The 19900-nt window shown below is 34.0% G+C and overlaps 1 protein-coding gene across 10 annotated transcripts; it reads right to left on the reverse strand.

The window, feature by feature from the left end:
- Positions 1-272: 272 nt before the first annotated feature.
- Positions 273-17915, reverse strand: grb7 (growth factor receptor bound protein 7). Of its 10 annotated transcripts, none has more exons than XM_067377853.1 (18): positions 17780-17910; positions 16742-16792; positions 15646-15711; positions 14628-14793; positions 13076-13217; positions 12713-12748; positions 12020-12176; positions 10168-10289; positions 9896-9970; positions 9674-9811; positions 9181-9291; positions 7328-7426; positions 7150-7227; positions 6892-7011; positions 2206-2263; positions 2031-2115; positions 1856-1949; positions 273-1763 (listed from the first exon to the last, which is right to left on the reverse strand). In XM_067377853.1, the coding sequence occupies exons 2-18, from the start codon at positions 16755-16757 to the stop codon at positions 1617-1619; spliced, it is 1710 nt and encodes a 569-aa protein (XP_067233954.1). In that variant the 5' UTR covers positions 16758-16792; positions 17780-17910; the 3' UTR covers positions 273-1616. The 10 variants fall into 10 exon arrangements, with proteins under 10 accessions (XP_067233954.1, XP_067233952.1, XP_067233953.1 ...); XM_067377851.1 differs by having other exon boundaries at positions 2031-2118; XM_067377852.1 differs by having other exon boundaries at positions 2031-2118; positions 17784-17870.
- Between the last annotated feature and the right edge of the window lie 1985 nt (positions 17916-19900).

A 19900-nucleotide genomic window follows, 5' to 3' on the forward strand; every position in this document is an offset into this window, starting at 1 on the left:
ATATATATATATATATATATATATATATATATATATATATATATATATATATATGTATAAATATATATAAAATTTTCATTCCAATTACAAATGTAACTTTCTTCCAGTTTTACTCAGTTGAAATTAGCACCAATTTTAATGCATTACACTCTACAATTCATTTTCGCCCCATATTGATATTTAATATTGTCAGGATGAATAATGTGCCCTTCACTGACTGACCGATTGATCATTGTCTCCTTTATTCACTCTTGTAATATAGCATTAATGTATGATTTATCAACAGCTACAGTGAGGTGATCACCCCATTTACATTTGAATAAATTACCATCTCACTGAATAATCTGATTCTAAGTGAATCATGCAAATCAGTCACAGCATATATAGCCTATACTTTAGCCTGGACTGTTGACCTCCCTTGAATATTAAAGGAATAATCTCCATGGCAACAACACAGTGGAGACCTTACAACTGATGTAGTGGTGATGTCAAGTTAACTGAAGCATACAGAAAAATACACACACACACACACACAATCTGATGCTCTCTCTCCAGCAGTGGTCCTGCTAAAACACCAATACAGGTTAAAAATGAAAATTCTGTCGTTCCACACCCGTAAAACCGTCGTTCACCTTCAGAACACAAATTAAGATATTTTTGATAAAATCTGATGGTTCAACTGAGGCCTGCATTGACAGCAAGATAATTAACACTTTCATTGCCCAGAAAGCTACTAAAGACATATTTAAATCAGTTCATGTGACAACAGTGGTTCAACTTTAATGTTAAGAAGCGACGAGAATACTTTTTGTGCGCCAAAAAAACTAAATAACGACTTTATTCAACAATATCTAGTGATGGGCGATTTCAAAACACTGCTTCATGAAGCTTTACGAATCTTTAGTTTCAAATCACACACACACATACAATTAAAACTACTCAAATAACACTCAATTTACTTATTTACAACTTCAATTTGGAGTCATGGTCATAATTAAACTACATACAAATAAGCACGACTGTCGGTTAAGTACTAAACAACAATAAAATAGAATAAACATGTAGAAAATCAAGCAAATATAAACTGGCCTCTATTATCTTCTCAAATATCTGTAATATGAAATAAACACCCATAAATTACACACAGTGCTGAGCAAAAAAAAATAATATTAATAATAATAAATCTGCTACATTGACACTTTCTTCTTCTGCAACTTTAAGATGCATTAAATATCCCTGCATGTCTTTTGCATAAACTATCTATTGAGAATTCCTGGACAGGCGTCGTCATGCGCAGTTATTCACAGCGCCAGTGCGCCACCTAGTGTTGAAGGAAGGAACAGCAAGAACATTCCCACATGCTTGTGCACTTTCCGGATAGTAGGACGATGAATACAAATAGCTTGTAAACAAAGAGTATTGAAAGTTTTTGTTTCAATAACCAATATTAAAGACCTGTATAAGCCCAAAAGTGTGCTACAGGTGATTAGTATATGAAATATAAATAATATAAACACTGTGGAATGTCCTGACATCCACTGCCATTAAAACTTTAATGGTCCAGAAACTGGTGCAGTTAGGTCCTAGTTTTGGGGGAAGAGGTCAAAGTTCAAGGTTTAGAGTGCAATGCGAGTGCAGGGGTGTTTGAGACAAACAGGCAAGATGCCGCGGTTGATCTGGTGAAACTCCACCAACTGCAGCAGATCTGCAAACAGTGTGACACCGTCGTCCATAGTGTAGTACTGTCTGTCGCCCTGCTCCAACTACAGGGACACAGAGGAAAAACACAGCAATATGAAAACGTCTCATGTATGCAACTGCAGTTTCAACTGTCCAAACAGGAATAAAGACTTACGGGAATGATGAGGTAGTGTTTCGTCTTCAGTTTATAACTCAAGCATAACACAAAGCACTGCACGTGCAGCTGACTGTCACGGACCAAAAACATCCTGCAGAGAGTGGAGAAAATGACATAAATACAAGTTTACAGCGCAAACGTACATAAGCAGGAAAAATAAGATGATTCTTACCCGTCCACCTGACCCTGCTCCTCCAATAGCTTTTGAGCTTCTGCACGAGACATGCCCCCATGAAACCACGGCTGAACACGATGAACTGCTGCAGATACACATACAGGAAGATTTTACTAATGAGAGATTCATTCTTGTTGCTTGCATGATGTCGATGTTGATGCGAGACACTCACCGGAGAGCTGTGACCCGTGACCGTTGGTGGGTAAATTGTGACGCAACGCTTCTCTCTTCTGAAGAACAAAAGCACACCGTTAAAGTGCTTCACCGTGCTCCACAAGATATGTTTGATTATACCATCTGGATGCTCAATATTGATCAGTTGAATGCTTGTTTTAAACAGCTTATTGTATAAGTTAATCACCGTCCTAAACTAATGAGCTGCTACTTTGTAAGGCACACCCATACAGATACATCGCGCGCACACAGAAACATTCAGTAGCGCAGAAACGTGTTGTCAACTGTTCTGTGATTTATCAATAAAATAGCTTAGTAACTGAAAAATTCTAGCATATATCTCTTAAAACACACAGCTTCACTATTAGTAGAGAGACGCTGTCAGGTAGAATTATTTCACACACGCAATCGCTCTCTCACTAATGCATTCATATACAGTGGTGGTCAGAATTATTGGCACCCTTGGTAAATATGATCAAAAATGACTGTAAAAATAAATCCGAATTGTTTATCCTTTTGATCTTTAATTCATAAAATTAGCAAAAATCTAAAATTTCATTGAAGGAAAAGAATTGAAAGTGTGGGGAAACTCAGATTATGAAATAAATGTTTTTCTCCAAAACACTTTGGCATTATTGGCACCCCTAGAATATTTAGATAAAGTTTTGTAGATAAACATTTATTTATTAATGTGACTTTCCCCCCACTTTCAATTCTTTTTCTTCGATGAAAGGTTAGACTTTTGCTAATTTTATGAATTAAAGATCAAAAGGATAAACAATGCAGATTTATTTTTACAGTCATCTTTGATCATATTTACCAATAATTCTGACCACCACTGTAAATGTTATCTTTTATTTATCTGTATCTGATTGCAGAAATCTGAGAAATATAACGAACCAAAGACAAAAGAACTGATAAAAAAATAAGCTGTTATGTAGGAGCAATAGCCTCGTGGGCAGCGCTGTTTCATTTGCCATAACTGTGCTCGAAGTTTAAGGCCTTTGCACAAAATTTTTGTATGTTTTTTTCGTATTTGTGATCCTAAAAATTCGTCCTTGCACACTGAGTCTGATGCATATTAAAAAAATGGAGTAGTGAGCATGATTTAGTTGTCCTCTCTCTTCTTAAAAAGAGAAAAAAGAATGAGGAAATATTGGATCCGTCCAACCCCGAGATTGGGTAGAGAGGAAGAAGATTTCCACCTCATCAAGGAGCTGCTGCATGATTACCCCGAGCGTTTCAAAGTTTACTTCAGGATGTCAGTGGCTCAGTTTGATGCTTTGCTCTTGATACTGGCACAATCTGTCTTTATATTCTGTCTCTTTGTATTCCGCACTTGTGCTGCTGCTTTGTGCTGTAGACGACGTGGATCAACTTGTCAGATTCGGGATACAGTGGCTCCGAATTATCAAAACATCTCTCAAAATGCGTGCAATGGATGCAAAAAATGCAGAAAATCAAACCTGATCCATTTTTTTTATTTTTTATGATGGACAAAAGTTTCGAAGGCAGTGTGTAAACGTGATGGACACAACATGAGGTCGTATTTATTTTTTAACATTCAAAATTTCGGACACTAATTTCAGACTCAGTGTGCAAAGACCTTCAGGCTTATTTGTTCATCAATAGCAAGGGGCACACCGAGCCGGCAATTAGCTGTCGGGCAATGTTGAACCATTTTTAGGCATCTGCCAACTAAGTTTTCCCAGTGTGTTCTGCACTGTTGGCTCTAGTCGGACGCCGTTTGGTTTTTTAGGGCTGATTCAGCATTTAGAATCAGCGTCGGGCGAGAGAGACAACTCTGATTGGCTGTTCAGTTTAGTGAACTAGTGGAAGCGCAAAATTAAATAGCAAAACAGTGAGCAAACATGTCGAGGTGGTGTTGTGCCGGTGTTGTGTTCCTACCAGGGCTCTAAACCGGTTCAAGGAACGAAAACGAAAACCGGAAATTAATGAAATTTTGACCGGAGCGTAACCAGAAAGGGAAACTAAATCAAATTTAATCGTTCTGAACAGAAACGCTAATTTGAAATGGCCATTAAGCGGTTAATAACGTTATTTTATCGTTCCGGTTAATATTTTGATTTGGCAGTCAACCAATCACGAATTCAAATAGTACAGCCGATGCAAATGTGACGCTGACACATCCAACGTGAGTGAAATGCCCGCGCTGACGCGCGTCAAGTCATCATAGGTTAGGTAAGTCACAATGGCAATGCCCTGGCATTAGTTTTTCCGATGATATATGTCACCAACCGTTAAGTATTAGGCCTAAATTTAAGTGAAAATGCATGCCAAGTAATATGTTGTGCGTTTTGAAACCAGCGAAAATTGCAGGATAGTACAATTTTTAATGTCACATCACGCATTTGCAGCTTACCTACCTACATAACACATATAAAATAAAAGGGAATAATTAGGCCTATAGGCTACACAAAATATTTTACTTAAATAATTAGGTCTACAGATTAACAAAACGAAAGTGGTTATTGCGGCGCACTCCAAAGATCTAGAAAAGGAAACAGACATTCTGCTTGTTTTCGTTATTTGTGTCTTTTGTAAATGTATGAATTATGTCTGGCTTTTACCCGTATGACCATAAATTACGGAGACAGTTTACTGTCTTATAGAAGGAAAACAAATCCAGTGGTCGCGCTGGCGCCTCACGCGCGCGCACTAATTATTGCATTGCTTGATATCGCCTGTTAAATATTAAAATAAAATACAATCAACCAAACTGTCACTATCACCGTCTGCTCCTGTCAGTTCCCAGACTACATTTCCCACAATCCTCCCTGCCAGTCACATGTTCACTGTACACCAATCACCTGTTGCCACATACAGCTTAGCACACTACCTGGACTATAAAAGACTCACACACACACCACCTGATCGCGAAGTCTTGTTTTCCCTGCGATACTATTCCGAGCATTTATACCATACCTGATTGTCTGTTACTGAACCTGTTGTCTACCGTCTACGATCCTGTGCTGCCTATCCTGACCCTTGCCTTGTCTACTGTTCTGTGAATGATATCTGTCAGCCCTGATCTACTGCCTGTAGCCTGACTACGAATCTGCCTGTTCCTTGTGATTCCTGTTTGCTCCTGTCTGACCCTGCCTGTACGACCACTCTAACTTCAATAAAGCTGCAAATGGATCTCTGCCCGAGTCCCGCCTCGTTACACAAACGTTACACTGCTCAATTCAATTCTGTAATACAATCTGCCGTTTACCACCCGTGACCACCGCCTCACTGTGCTGTTATGTGAAGGATGATGTCGATAATGCGAGTGAAGTACAAAGCTCATCATAAATAATAGTTTAGCATTCGTCTCGAAAATGAAAACAGTTGGATTTGTGCAAGAAAGGTAGGCTACAGATTCACTTTAAATTAATTAGTTTTGCATCTTATTTAGTTTTATTTCCAATATATAACCCTGTTTCTCGCCTTGAATATAGCAATATAGCTGGAATGGTGTTTAAAAAATATGATAACTTTATTATCATTATTTCTGAATATAATAATAAAATGCAACTTAAGCGACTTATCTTTTTTCCTCTCAGGAATAGCGTCTGTATTTTAAACCATGCAGCAAACATTAAAATATCTTGAAAAAATACTTTAATTTAAAAAAACCATTGTTTTTCCTTTCGTTTAATAAGTTTACATTTGGACAGAATCTTGTAATATAAGATAATTGTATGCCTATTAGCTAAGACGGCAAATACACTCTCTTTGTTTTTTAATAAATAAAATGCTGTTCTATTATTATTAATAATAATAATAATAATAATAAGTAGGCTACAGGCAAAAATAAAATAAAAATGGTATAAAAAACGGTTTCGGAACGTTTATAATTCGAAGGAACATTGGAACAGAAACGTTAAAATACCGATTCTGCTCGGAGTGGAACGACTGAATTTTTTTTTCTGTTTTTAAGCCCTGGTTCCTACCCAATGATGCCATCAGTGATTAGACGATGTGGCCTCGACTTTAATCACATAAATGTCAACTTAAGAAAATCTGAAGTAGTTCAACCCCTAGTATATATATAGGTGGCTGAGACGGCACGCCATTTTCGGCCCCAATGCACGCTGGAGCTGCCTTGTTCAAGTGCCTGAGACAGCGCACTGGTTTCGGCCTTGTCACGGTCACACACGAGCCCCCCGGAAGTTGACCGACTTCCAGACACCCACACCTGCGGTGGAAATCGGCTCGAGTCCCCCCAAAGGGGCCTATGAGTGGACCCCCACGATGGCCTGTTTAGGGAGGAGATTTGTCTTTCGCTCTTAGTCGTGCCCAAGACGATGCACCGTTCTCGGCCTGAGGCATGCCGGAGCGGCCCCAGGGTGGTTCTCTCAGTCTGTGTTATATGTGTATATATAGTAGGGGTTAAACTACTTCAGATTTTCTTAAGTTGACATATATGTGATTAAAGTCGAGTCGATATTGATTTGGTCATTTGGTAGGAACACACCAAAGAACTAACGCTGATAAAAGCCAACTGTGTTTTCTTTAAAAAAAAAAACTTCACAATAATCCAAACTCTTGCTTATTATAAATGCATAACTGATCTGGGAAGCTTATGGCTGAACATTACATTAGAGGAGCAGGAATTCACAGCAAGTTTCAGCAAAGAATTGATTTCTCTCGAGCACATATATATACACATACACACCCGCCAGTTCTGTCCTTCCTCCTGCTCTGCATTCTGGGCCTCATGTGGGTTCTGAATCACTCGTCCGCCGCTTTTCCCTGAAAAATCCATGGCAACCATCGACTCCTCCCTATCTGTAAACTGATGATGGCACAGTGGAGGAAGACAAAACATGTGATGAAGATCAGTCTGTTCCTCACACAAAGCTAACATATGATATCAGAATATAGTTGTGGATTACTTTTAAGTTTTTTGGAGCTTGAGAGATGTTTACTGTACCTTGGAGTCTTTTGATGCCATGTGAAGTCTGGCGCTGGACTGAGCGAACTGGTAATTACACTGGAGCTGTTTCCCATGCTAAAACACACACACACACACATGCACGTCTTTTGTCTTTCATTGCAGGTTTCAGATGGAACATTCTTACTGAGTTTGCATGTGTTCACTGTTAATGTACCTTAAACAATCTGAAGGCCGTGATCCAGCACGTGCGACTCTGCTCACTGTCAGCACACATCAGCTTCAAATCCTGACAGCGAAACCTGTCTTTTGAGGCCTAGCATACATATACATACACGTTCATTCAGACTGAATAGAGACTGATATATAGAGAGGTTTAGAGAGACTGAATCCTTTATTGAACTGTTTCAGACACTGAGAAATGAACCGATGCTGCAATGGATATTATGAGAAAATTCTAGTGTTTTTTTTTTTACTTGAATGCATGTAAACATGTTGTAGGACACTCCAAAACAAAATTAGGAGCCTTTAAACAGCATAATAGGGGCACTTTAAACAGATTTCTTTATTTATGAATCGCTTTTCATTTTATTAAGCCACGTTAAGTGTTTTTTACGTCAAGCTTTTAGAATGTCTTGTTTTCTTGTGAGTACATTGTGTAAATTGTACTGTTTTTTCTTCTAAAAAGTCCCAGCCGCTTGCAAATTCTCTTTAAAGTTTGTATATTACTTATTAATCAGTTATAATTAGCTAAAGCTGATAGTATTTCTTTGTTATTGAAAGAAAGCCTAAATTTCCTCAAAATTTAAAGAGTTTTTTCTCAAAACACGACTTTATTCTCAAAATTTAACGGGTTTATTCTCAACATTTTATTTTGACTTTTTCCTCGAAATTTAACAAATTTTTTCTCGAAACACAACTTTATTCTCAAAATTTAACAGGTTTATTCTCAACATTTTATTTTGACTTTTTCCTCAAAATGTAACAAATTTTTACTCGAAACACAACTTTATTCTCAAAATTTAACAGGTTTATTCTCAACATTTTATTTTGACTTTTTCCTCAAAATTTAACAATTTTTTTTTTGAAACAACTTTATTCTCAAAATTTAACGGGTTTATTCTCAACATTTTATTTGGACTTTTTCCTCAAAATTTAACAATTTTTTTTTTGAAACAACTTTATTCTCAAAATTTAACGGGTTTATTCTCAACATTTTATTTGGACTTTTTCCTCGAAATTTAACAAGTTTTTTCTCGAAACAACTTTATTCTCAAAATTTAACAGGTTTATTCTCAACATTTTATTTTGACTTTTTCCTCAAAATTTAACAAATTTTTTCTCGAAACACAACTTTATTCTCAAAATTTAACAGGTTTATTCTCAACATTTTATTTTGACTTTTTCCTCGAAATTTAACAAGTTTTTTCTCGAAACACAACTTTATTCTCAAAATTTAACAGGTTTATTCTCAACATTTTATTTTGACTTTTTCCTCAAAATTTAACAAATTTTTTCTCGAAACACAACTTTATTCTCAAAATTTAACAGGTTTATTCTCAACATTTTATTTTGACTTTTTCCTCAAAATTTAACAAATTTTTTCTCGAAACACAACTTTATTCTCAAAATTTAACGGGTTTATTTTCAACATTTTATTTTGACTTTTTCCTCGAAATTTAACAAGTTTTTTCCTCGAAACAACTTTATTCTCAAAATTTAGCAGGTTTATTCTCAACATTTTATTTTGACTTTTTCCTCAAAATTTAACGAGTTTTTTAGTCTCAAATTTTAACGGGTTTATTCTCATTTTATTTCAACTTTTTTCCTCAAAATTTAACGAGTTTTTTCTTAAAACACGACTTATTCTCAAAATTTTATGATTTTATTCCCGACGTATTTCAGAAATTTTCCCTAAATGTAATGAATTTAATCTTGCATTATAATGACTTTGATGTTTTTTTATTGTTACTTGTTAAAAAAAATAAAAATAAAATAAAATAAAAAAAATACAATAATACTATATAACTAATCCTAAAATAACACTGATTCTCTGTTCCTGTTGCTTACTTTAATGCAGAAGACATGCGCTTCTGGTGCCCCATAAAGTTTACGGCCATTGAAGACTGTAAACACATTCAGATCTTCCAGATCTCCGACAAACTGCAGGTGTCGAGGTTCCTGCAAACATACAGATGCATCCAAATTTTATATGCATTTTTATGTGTATATATACAAAAGTCATTTCAGTGTGTGTGTGTGTGTGTGTGTTTATGTATGTGCGTGTTTTTGTGACATATCAGGACACAAATTTGTATAATGACATGGGTATGACATAGGTATTAAGGAGGGTGACTTATGTCCCATGTCCCAATTTTTCAAAAGGCTTATAAATCATACAATGAGTTTATTTGAGAAAGTAAAAATGTGCAGTTTCCTGTTAAGGGTTGGTGTAGGGCGATAGAAAATACGGTTTGTACAGTAAATAAACCATTATGCCTATGGAATGTCCCCACAACAATTCACAAAAACAAACGTGTGTGTGTGTGTGTGTGTGTGGCACCTTTGATTGTCCTTTGTTGGAGCAGTACAGTCCAGACCGTCGTAAAACGAAATAGAGTTTCTTCCAGGATTTTTTCCCACCCTCTCTCACATGGAGAAAGCCTTGAATCTCTGGACAGGAACCACTCTTCACCATATTCTTCAAGAGAGACAGACATTTACTGGTGTTATGAAGACAATAAAACTGCCATTTGATGTTTTTAAAAGGTCTAGATCCTCATACCTGCACCAGCTCTGATGATGTCATGCCTTTAGTGATATCAGCACAATCAGAGATCATGTTCTCTGGGAAAAACAACTGCATAACAGGGGGAAAAAAAGAAACAAACAGTATTAAAAATGTCTACATTTTCTAGTTGACGATCTTCACTCGGAAATATGTCACATCATAGAAGTAAAATGGATTATGATTGTATTTTCATTAAAATGGCATCATGCTAAATGTTGAGTATTTTTTAGACAGAATTACTGGGTGATGACGAAGAGGCTTCATACCACAGGTTTTTTGAAGAACTCGTACTTGGCATAGTTTTTGCGGAAGAACAGCAGAGTGTCGCTCTCTACGGGCCAGGATGACTGTACCTGCACCACAAGCTCATGGTCTTCCAGACAGCGCTCTGAAAAAAACATTCACGCAATTAAAGTTGGAATGCAAACGCTCCTAAACACTCACAACAACACACAGCACTTATTTATGTCCGTCTATTACCTACAGTCCCTAAAAAAAAAATCAGTAATTACGGACGACACAATTAAAGCTTTTAGTGGTAATTTTAAAGTTAAACTTTTCTTCTTTTTTTTTTTAAATTAAAAGTTATTTTTTTCTATTTCATGTTTTAATACATTTCTTAAATTACATTAAATTAAATTATAACTAATTCAGTTAAATTCAAACTAATTAAATATTAAGAAACAAATGGTTAATTTTTTTAAATGAATCAATTAATTTCTTAAATTCAGTTGAATTCAAGCAAATTAAATCTAAATTTTATAAAATATGAAGAAATGATCATTAATCAATATATTTCTTAATTAAAATTAACTTCAAACTAATTAAATGAAATTTAAAAAGTATATAAAATATTAAGTAATGGTTATTTTTTAAATTAATTAATACATTTCTTAAATTAAATTACAACAAATTAAATTCAAACAAATTATATAAAATATAAAAAAAAAACAAATGCTTGATTTTTAAAATAAATCAATACTTTTCTTGAAAAAATTAAATTCAAACAAATTATATAAAATGTTAAGAAACAAAAGGTTTATTTATTAAATGAATCAATACATTTGTTAAATTTAATTAAATTCAAATTAAATTTAAACAAATTTTATAAAATATGAAGAAAGAAATGGTTATTTTTCAAAATTAATCAATATATTTCTTAATTTAAATCTACTTCAAACTAATCAAATGAAATTTAAAAAGTATATAAAATATTAAGAAATAAACGGTTATTTTTAAAATTAATTAATACAGTTCTTAAATGAAATTAAATTCAAGAAAATTACATTAAATTCAAACAAATTATATAAAATAATTAGGAAACAAATGGTTAATTTTTAAAATTAATCAATACATTTCTTAAATGAAATTAAATTCAAACAAATTAAATAAAATTTAAAATTAAAAAAAATGAAAGAAAATCAATAAATTTCTTAAATTAAATTAAATATTAAAATAATATTTAAAAAAGTCTCTGGGGTTAGCTTTAAAAAAAAGTAGCCGATAAAATCTTATAACTAATTTTTACCTATTAAACTGTAAATACATAAACTTTATTAATACCAGAAACCATCACAAAATGTAATTTCTGAAACCAAAAGTTCATTCAACCCAAAACCTGTCAAAAGCATAACTAAAGCCATTATAAAAGCCTGTATAACACGTTGGTTGTGTTTGTTTCAGTGCTAAGATTTTTCCACATAACACCCCTGGGTCTGATTTCTTTCAGCAAACAATCTGTCAATTTAAAAGCACAACAAGACATGTCAGCTTTTGTCTTAGCATTAGTTTATACAGACTTCGAAAACAAGCTGGTATTTGAAATGACATTCAGTGGATTTTGTCCAAACAATGAGCCATGATTATGCAATGAATGAATGATGATTTACCAAAAGCTAAAACACTAGAAGCTCATTTGTTTTCCAGTGAAAAAAAATCAAGTGCATGCAAACAACAAAGAGCATGCAAAGCAGCAACCCACTGTTTTACAATTCAAAAAGTGAATTATGTAATTTTACATTGAATTATGAAAATACTTGTGTTAAGTTAAACTATGGAAATATTGGAAGTGTATCAGTAATTGTGCATTGTTGTTTGAGTACCATCCTCATGTCTTACCCAGGCCCAAAGCAGAATGATGTTCTATGAGAGCCCAGCTCTCCTCGTCCGTACAGTGGGCGCTCTCCGCTAGCATATGACAAACATCATGTGCTGTCACCCCAGATGACACCAGGACCGAACGACTGTGTGTGGGGTCCCAAAAAACCCGAACCACCTATGAATACACATACACAACAAGAACCTGATCATTAATCTGTCAGGAACTAAGACGCACACTAATGCATCTGACTCTCCATGTTTCAATTTGTTTAAAGGGGACCTATAACGCCTCTTTTCACAAGTCTCTGGTGTCCCCCAGAATGTGTCTGTGAAGTTTCAGCTCAAAATCCCCCACAGATCATTTATTTTAGCTTGTCAAATTTGCCCCTATTTGGGTGTGAGCAAAAACATGCCGTTTTTGTGTGTGTCCCTTTAAATGCAAATGAGCTGCTGCTCCCGCCCCCTTTCCAGAAGAGGGCGGAGCTTTAACAACTCAACAACAACAAAGCTGGAGAATCTCACGCAGCCAAAATGAGGATTGTCAGTAACGGTGTTCAGCCTTACATTGTTCAAACTCTGATACATTTCTGTCAAACACAACTTCTGTTTGTGCAAGCATAAAGTAATAGAGCGTATGGAGGTTAGGGAAACACATGGAAAGTGGAGCTGCCTGAACTGAAGAAATGCATTGCATTACTTAAAAATACTTACATTTCCTTCATCTGCACCCGTAAGTCCTTCGTTCATCTTTGGAATACAAATTAAGATATTTTTGATCAAATTCAATGGCTCAGTGAGGTCTCCATTGACAGCAAGATAATTAACCAGGGGTCATTTTTGGGTGAACTAACCCTTTAAGGTCATGAACTTTTTTGAGTGCCAAAGAATGTGATTGTGTATTTTTATTGACAGGTCTATGAACTCAACGCCCAGTGATTTGTTTGTGCGCTTGTTTTTCCCTAGAGGATGGCGTGTCAAAGCGGCTGTCACCTTTTATAACTACTGAAAATTCATAGTGCCACAGGCAACTGCCTGTCATTTGTGTCACCAATTAAACCATCCAGCCATGCTTACATGTTTTCTGTTGTCAGAGAGAGGGTCCCGCTCGCCGAGAGATCCGGGCAGCACCGGGGAGTGCGCCGGATTGCAGAGCTCTGGAAATGGATTGGGAATCAAAGGTGCGGATGAAGCTCGAAATTCCCGTTTTGATGGACCACTAGAATCACAAGACCAGGAAGAATAATGATTAAAAAGTATCACGAACATGTCAACACATTTATTTCCGTAATCTGACATTTGGGATATTCAACAAGAGTAAATGTAAAGTAGGAATTGATGAACATTTGCTGAAATTGCTCAAATAAACACTAATAGTTTTTTTTCATAAAAGACAATAATAAGTAATTCACGATAAGACCAGCAATGTGTACAAAAAAGTAAACAGGGTCAATCTTACTTTCATGATGACTTTGAATTTGACTTGAAATGCTTATAAACTACTGTAAAAATAAAATAAAAATAATTTATATTAAATCAAATTATTTGTGTAAAAAATAAATTAAATAAACAGAATTACATCTTTAAAATCAACTTGGTTTTAAATTAAATTAAATTAAATTAAATTAAATTAAATTAAATTAAATTAAATTAAATTAAATTAAATTAAATTAAATTAAATGATAAAGACCAGGAATGTTTACTAGCAAATTAAATAGTGCCAATCTTGATCCATGTTGACTTTAAATTCAACTTGGAATTGTTTATAAACTATTGCTATATTTAAAAAAAATAATAAAATAAAAAAATGATATTAAAAATAAAAATAAATCTATATTAAATTAAACAAAAATATTTATGTAAAATAAAAAACCCCAACAGAATTACACATTTAACTCAACTTTGAACTGTTTGAAACTGTTTAGACATTATTTCTACAGTAACAAAATAAAATAAAAAATTACAATAAAAATCACAATAAAAATTACAATAAAAATCACAATAAGACCAGGAATGTCTACAAATAAATTTGATTGTGTCAATCTTGATTTAAATTTAACTTGGAATGTTTGGAATATAAACTATTACTATAGTTTAAAATTTAATTTAATTTTATTAATATTAAATAAAATTTACTTAAGAATTAATTAAAAAAAATTAAGTCATTTATATTAAAGCTGCTGTCCGTGATTTTTGGCCCTCTAGCGGTTAATAAACAGAACTGCACGCGTCTTGCGGAAGAACATTCTAGCCGGAGCTACTAGTGTATGTCTATGGCGAGTCACGCAGTTACTGTAATTCTCTGCGGCGAATCCTACCAGTCCGGTCTGAAACAGTCTGAATATAAACATTTATTATAATGATTCAGGATAAGACAAAAACACGGTTTGGAAAATGGATTCATGTTGCATATTCTCATTATATCATTTTTGTACATTTTTAACACAAAAAAAGTTGCGGACTACAGCTTTAAATGAAATAAAATTATTTAAGTAAAACGTAAATAAAATTATTTATAAAAAATAAGAGATAAAAAAAGAATTACATCATTGTATTGTAAGTCAGTTTGTATTTTAAGCAAATTTTCAACCACAGCCAAATAATACAAACACCAAGTGCCACGATTTACCTGTCGGTGTTTCTCATGGACAGAGGGATCGATCGAGGTGTTGACATCTGAACGTTTTGGGACAATGGACAACATTCCCCAGACACTGAATCTCCTGTAGACATCGTCTCAACCGCTGACCTCCTAAACACTTCCACCTCTGACCTACAGCCTTCCACCTCCATCACTGCAAAGAGAGAGACAGGACAAACACTTTCAGAAAATCAGAAGTGAAAAATGATTTTGCCACTTCCAGGTGTGATTCATACACTGAACTATTACTACTCTACACCAACCACATGTCGCGACAATATTCAACATTTGTTTTCCTAAGTACAGACAAAGTTCCCCTTCCCAAAATAGATCTTTACTCAACACGGCAGAACCTGATTTTCAGCCAAGAGCAATAAGAAAACAATGACGTGTGCCTAATGTGTGTAAGCGAGTGATTAAGTCACACCTTTCACAGTAGTTTGTTGTTCATCTTTTATTCTCTGTTGCTAAAGAATACAGAAGTGTTGACTATACACTCATGTTGATCACACAAGAACTTGTGAACCAGGAAGCTGGCACTAAAACTCAACCGTTCACCTCTTAAACACACTCGGTCATAAACAAATACTTGTCAACACTTCTCAGCAAGTTTGTTTGTTAAAGCACAAGGTGCTCTGAAGTATAAAGCAATCAAACAATCACACTTTCTAATATTCATGCAACTAGACAAAACAATTCTTTTCTTTTCTGTATCTAACATACACAAACTCTATCTTGCACCTGTCAATTAAAAGGGTGATGTCATTCTCAGGCAAATAAAGCTCCATTGTCCATGAACAAGGCTGCGGGCTCTACTTACATCAAATAACACAGAAGGTAAACCACACAGGCCCCATTTTCATGCTCAAAGGAAAGATTTCTCTTAAACGTGCATCAGAAATCAGGTTGCACATCAGTACGACCCCAGACCAAACGCAGTGACAGACAGTCAAAGTGGCGCACAAACAGTTTGGAGAAATGAAAGTAAGTGAGAGCGGTTGTGCACCTGTTGCTCTGTCCTCTGCATGACGTGCTGCCTTGTTTATCCTGCTTTGAACTGTTGTTTTGTCACCTAAAATGATGTTTCAAAAGTATAGTACAGGACTATAATATAGTGTAATACAACATTGCTCAACAAATAATGAGAACAAATGCCTTCCATCAATAAAAAGTAAACAAAATTATTAAATAATAATATTCTTACTGCTTAATAAAGCATCCCTGAAACAAACTATAAACATTATTTTAGAGTTGTTTTCCCCATCTTTTTTTCTCTCTCTAACTTACAGTAATGGCCAAAAGGAAAACTGACATCTTCACCCTTTATTCAAATTATTAAAAATTTGATTATGTTGCAGTCAATGCATGTTTTTTCTTGTAAGCTTTTTGTTTTGCTATGCTTTTTTTGCATACTAAAACAAAACCTGCAACTGTAGTTTACCCCTTTTTTGACAAATAATTTTGTCGGATAAATTCCTTAACCAAGTTTAGTGTTTTGTTGTTCCCTCATATTTTAAATATTTCAAAATATAAAATATTTTCCTCATATTTTGATAGTTTCATCAAACTTAGAAACAAATCACCAAACCAATCCTCTTCGGACATCACTTTTGGCCACTAATGTATGTCATATTAGATATTATTCAACATTATCACTAACGTTATATATGTATATATGGGTCATTGATGAATAAGGTTTTTAAAAGTGTAAAAAAACATAATGGAGATTTAATTTATTTTGAAGTTTTATTAAGTGAGATTATGTAGTTTTTATAATCAATTAACACTGCTTTTGTCATTTTTTTACAAGATGGATACAATTTGTCACCAAAAAAGTCATTCGGTTTAACCAAAATTTCGGTTTCACCGAATGACACTTTTGGTTATACCGAATGACGATATTTTCAAACAATGCTAACCGGCTGATATCTAGCTAGCTAGCAAAAGAACAATCAAACATTTTATATTTAGTACAAGTTTTTAAATTTTACAACATTTTCCATGTTTTATAGCGGTTGCACCAAATGACCTGATGTTTCGGGACATGCGTATGATCAAGTGAAAACATTAATTTTTCAAATAGTTAAGAGAGGGTTAGTTACTTTGCTTCACGACCATGTGGTCCTGTGCAGGTATCTGAATGATGTCACATCCTGTCACATGATATTGAACGCATCACTTAATCAAAACCTCACTTAATCATCACTTTATATTGGTTACTCCGAATAACATCAATAAAAAAAAATTTCCATACATTCTTTCTCATAACAAAGCAACGACTTCTACACATAATTTTAATACCATTTTGCACTATGTTGAAATATGATGTTATAAAATCATGGCAGAATAAAAAATATATGCATTTATTACATTTTAAGATATTGTAATCACAAATTAAATGGCTGTATTGGCCTTTGGACGGTTAAACCGAATGACCTTTTGACACTTCAAAATCTTTAAAATAACTTTATATGTAGCAAAATATAATTAAGCCTTTTGGATTCAATAAAGGAGATCTAGCTGTACTACCTTACATACTTTGGATGTCATATGTTTGTTTTTTATTATTATTAAGGCCTTTGGACAAAAAAAAAATGACTAATATTAATTAAAAAAAGACCAATTAGCACTATATTATGTAATGAAACTCATGCGAACAAGCTTGCACACATCATCTAGTTATTATTTTTAATAATAAACATTAAATATTTAGTCATTTTAATCTGTTTTATGTTTGTGGCACATTGGGATTCACTGTTCTAGATGTACAGTTAATGGTCAAAAACAGTATTTATCAACATTTATGACATTAGTACTACCATGTTATTACCAAGCACCCTAGAGTACCATGTATTACGTAAATTGGACCACAGTTTTGATTTTTTTTTTTAAATTGAATTAAGCCTATCATTTAGTGACTATCATTTAGTGAGAGTAAATGTGTAATCAGAACTCATGAAACAACATATTTCTTCTCACTAACCTTTGAATATACAATTAGTACACTTATTGTTTAACAGCTCAGGGTCACAGAGACTTGTACAGTTTAGTTTCTGTTCTAGTAAGATGTTGACATGCAGAGCCATGGAGTTTAAGTCATACAGTGTAAAAACAGTGTAACACAAGTGTAAAAGACTCACCTACACATACACTGTCCACCTGTTGTTGTTTAACTCTAGTATCGGTATACGGCGACACAAGCAGAAGTTGTAGTGTTTCTAGAGTGTTTCATCCAGTCCAGCCGGCATGAGTAACATCCTCTTTACTCTAGTCGAGTTTCGTTTGAAAACACCTCACGCGTGGGCGGAGCTCATGAATGTACAGCTGCAGGAAGGGCAGGTAAAGTTCATGCCTACTCTTAAAGCGACAGTTCACCCAAATAAATAAATAAATAACATTTCGTCATCGTTTACTCATCCTGAAGTTGTTCTAAACCTGTTTTTTTTTTTATTCTGTTATTTTTCTGATATTTTGTATAATATGGGCAACCAAACAGTTGTGGGGCACAATTTACTTCCATAGTTATATATAATTTGGACACATTCTTCAAAATATCTCCGTGTTAAGCGGAACAAAGAAATTCATACAGATTTGGAACAAATTGAGGGTGAGTTAATGATAACAGAATTTTCATTTTTTTGGTGAACTGTCCCTTTAAAAGACAGATAGGTGATGAGCTCGTGCTGGTCCTTCTACTTGTTCGAGGAGCATCGACCCTGAGCAGACCGATCGGCGTATGACATCATATTACCGCGAGAGCGATTGGAGAGCATACCACTCCTTAAGCTTTTCAATCACTCTCGCGGTACTTTGATGTCATATTTTTAATAAATTTTAATAAGATAGTTCACCTAAAATGATCATTGTGTCTTCATTTACTCAACTTCATGTCATCCCAATCCACATGTCTGTGAAACACAAACTAAAATATGTTGAAAAATGTCTATACAATTAAAGGCAGTGGGTCTATACTGTTGTTTTGAACTTCACTGACCTTTATTGTATGGACAAAATTAAATATTCTTTAAAATATCTTCTATGTTCAACAAAATAAATTAAGTCATACTTGTTTGAAACAACATGAGGGTGATTATATTATTACAGAATTATCATTTTTGAGCGAACTATCCCTTTAAATTTGTACTTTAGGCAAATTAATAGCCTACTAATTAAATTTCAGGACGTCTCGTCATCTACTGAAAGAAAACATTTGTAACAGGGTCATAAAATGTGTTCAGTGACACACCTTGGCCCACTTTAGGTGCCATGTCATAGCGAAGTTGAATCCTCAAGAAACATTTTAAACACAAAAATGAACATTTATGAGGAAAAAATACTAATGTAAGCTACATAATGTAATCTCATTCCAAAGCAGCCAGGAAAATAATTTAAATTCAAAATATATGTGAATGTAGTGAACATTAATACTTGTATTGCAATACCTGGACAGATTAATTTTGACAAAATTCATGTTACCTGCCATGAATATTACAAAATAATACTGTGCAAAACCTGTTTTATCATAAATACGTCTTTCTGAATATATGGCTGTGTTTACAAGATTAAAGGGGCAACTATCTGTTATACATTTAATACCATGGTAACCAAATTTTCCAGCAAAATACCAGTTACTACAGCTATTATTACTATTAATTTAATATGGGATCAAAATAAGCTCTCCAAATATGCCATTTAGATGGTTGTGGCTAGTGCCAAGCACAATTTTAATAATTTCAGTTAAGTAAGTTAATGGAAACCATGGTACATTTTTCAATAACTATCAAGAAATGTTTCTTGAGCAGCAAATCAGCATATCAGAATGATTTCTGAAGGATCATGTGACACTGAAAACTGGAGTATTGATGCTGAAAATTCACCTTTTCATCCCAGGAATAAATTACATTTTAATATATATTACAATTGAAAAGAGTTCTTTTGAATTTTAGTAATATTTCGCAATATTACCGTTTGTTGTGGTGGGTATAGGAGACTTTTTTTCCGAAAAACATAAATCTTATTGACTTTGTAACATTATATGCGTCTTCACTGTCCCTTCTGATTAAAAAAAAAATTCTTAAAAAAAATAATAAATCGTACTAACCCCAAACTATTAAATGGTAGTTTACCTTGTTAAGATGCTGCAAATCTATTCAAATAATCATTACTGATGTACACAGCCATATTAAATTTGAATTTCACTTAATACATTTTAAGGTAGGAGGAACAATTAAACGTCTAGCTTAACTTTACTAGTTAGCATA

This window comes from Chanodichthys erythropterus, chromosome 23 (genome assembly GCF_024489055.1).
Source record: "Chanodichthys erythropterus isolate Z2021 chromosome 23, ASM2448905v1, whole genome shotgun sequence".
Taxonomy (NCBI): Eukaryota; Metazoa; Chordata; class Actinopteri; order Cypriniformes; family Xenocyprididae; genus Chanodichthys; species Chanodichthys erythropterus.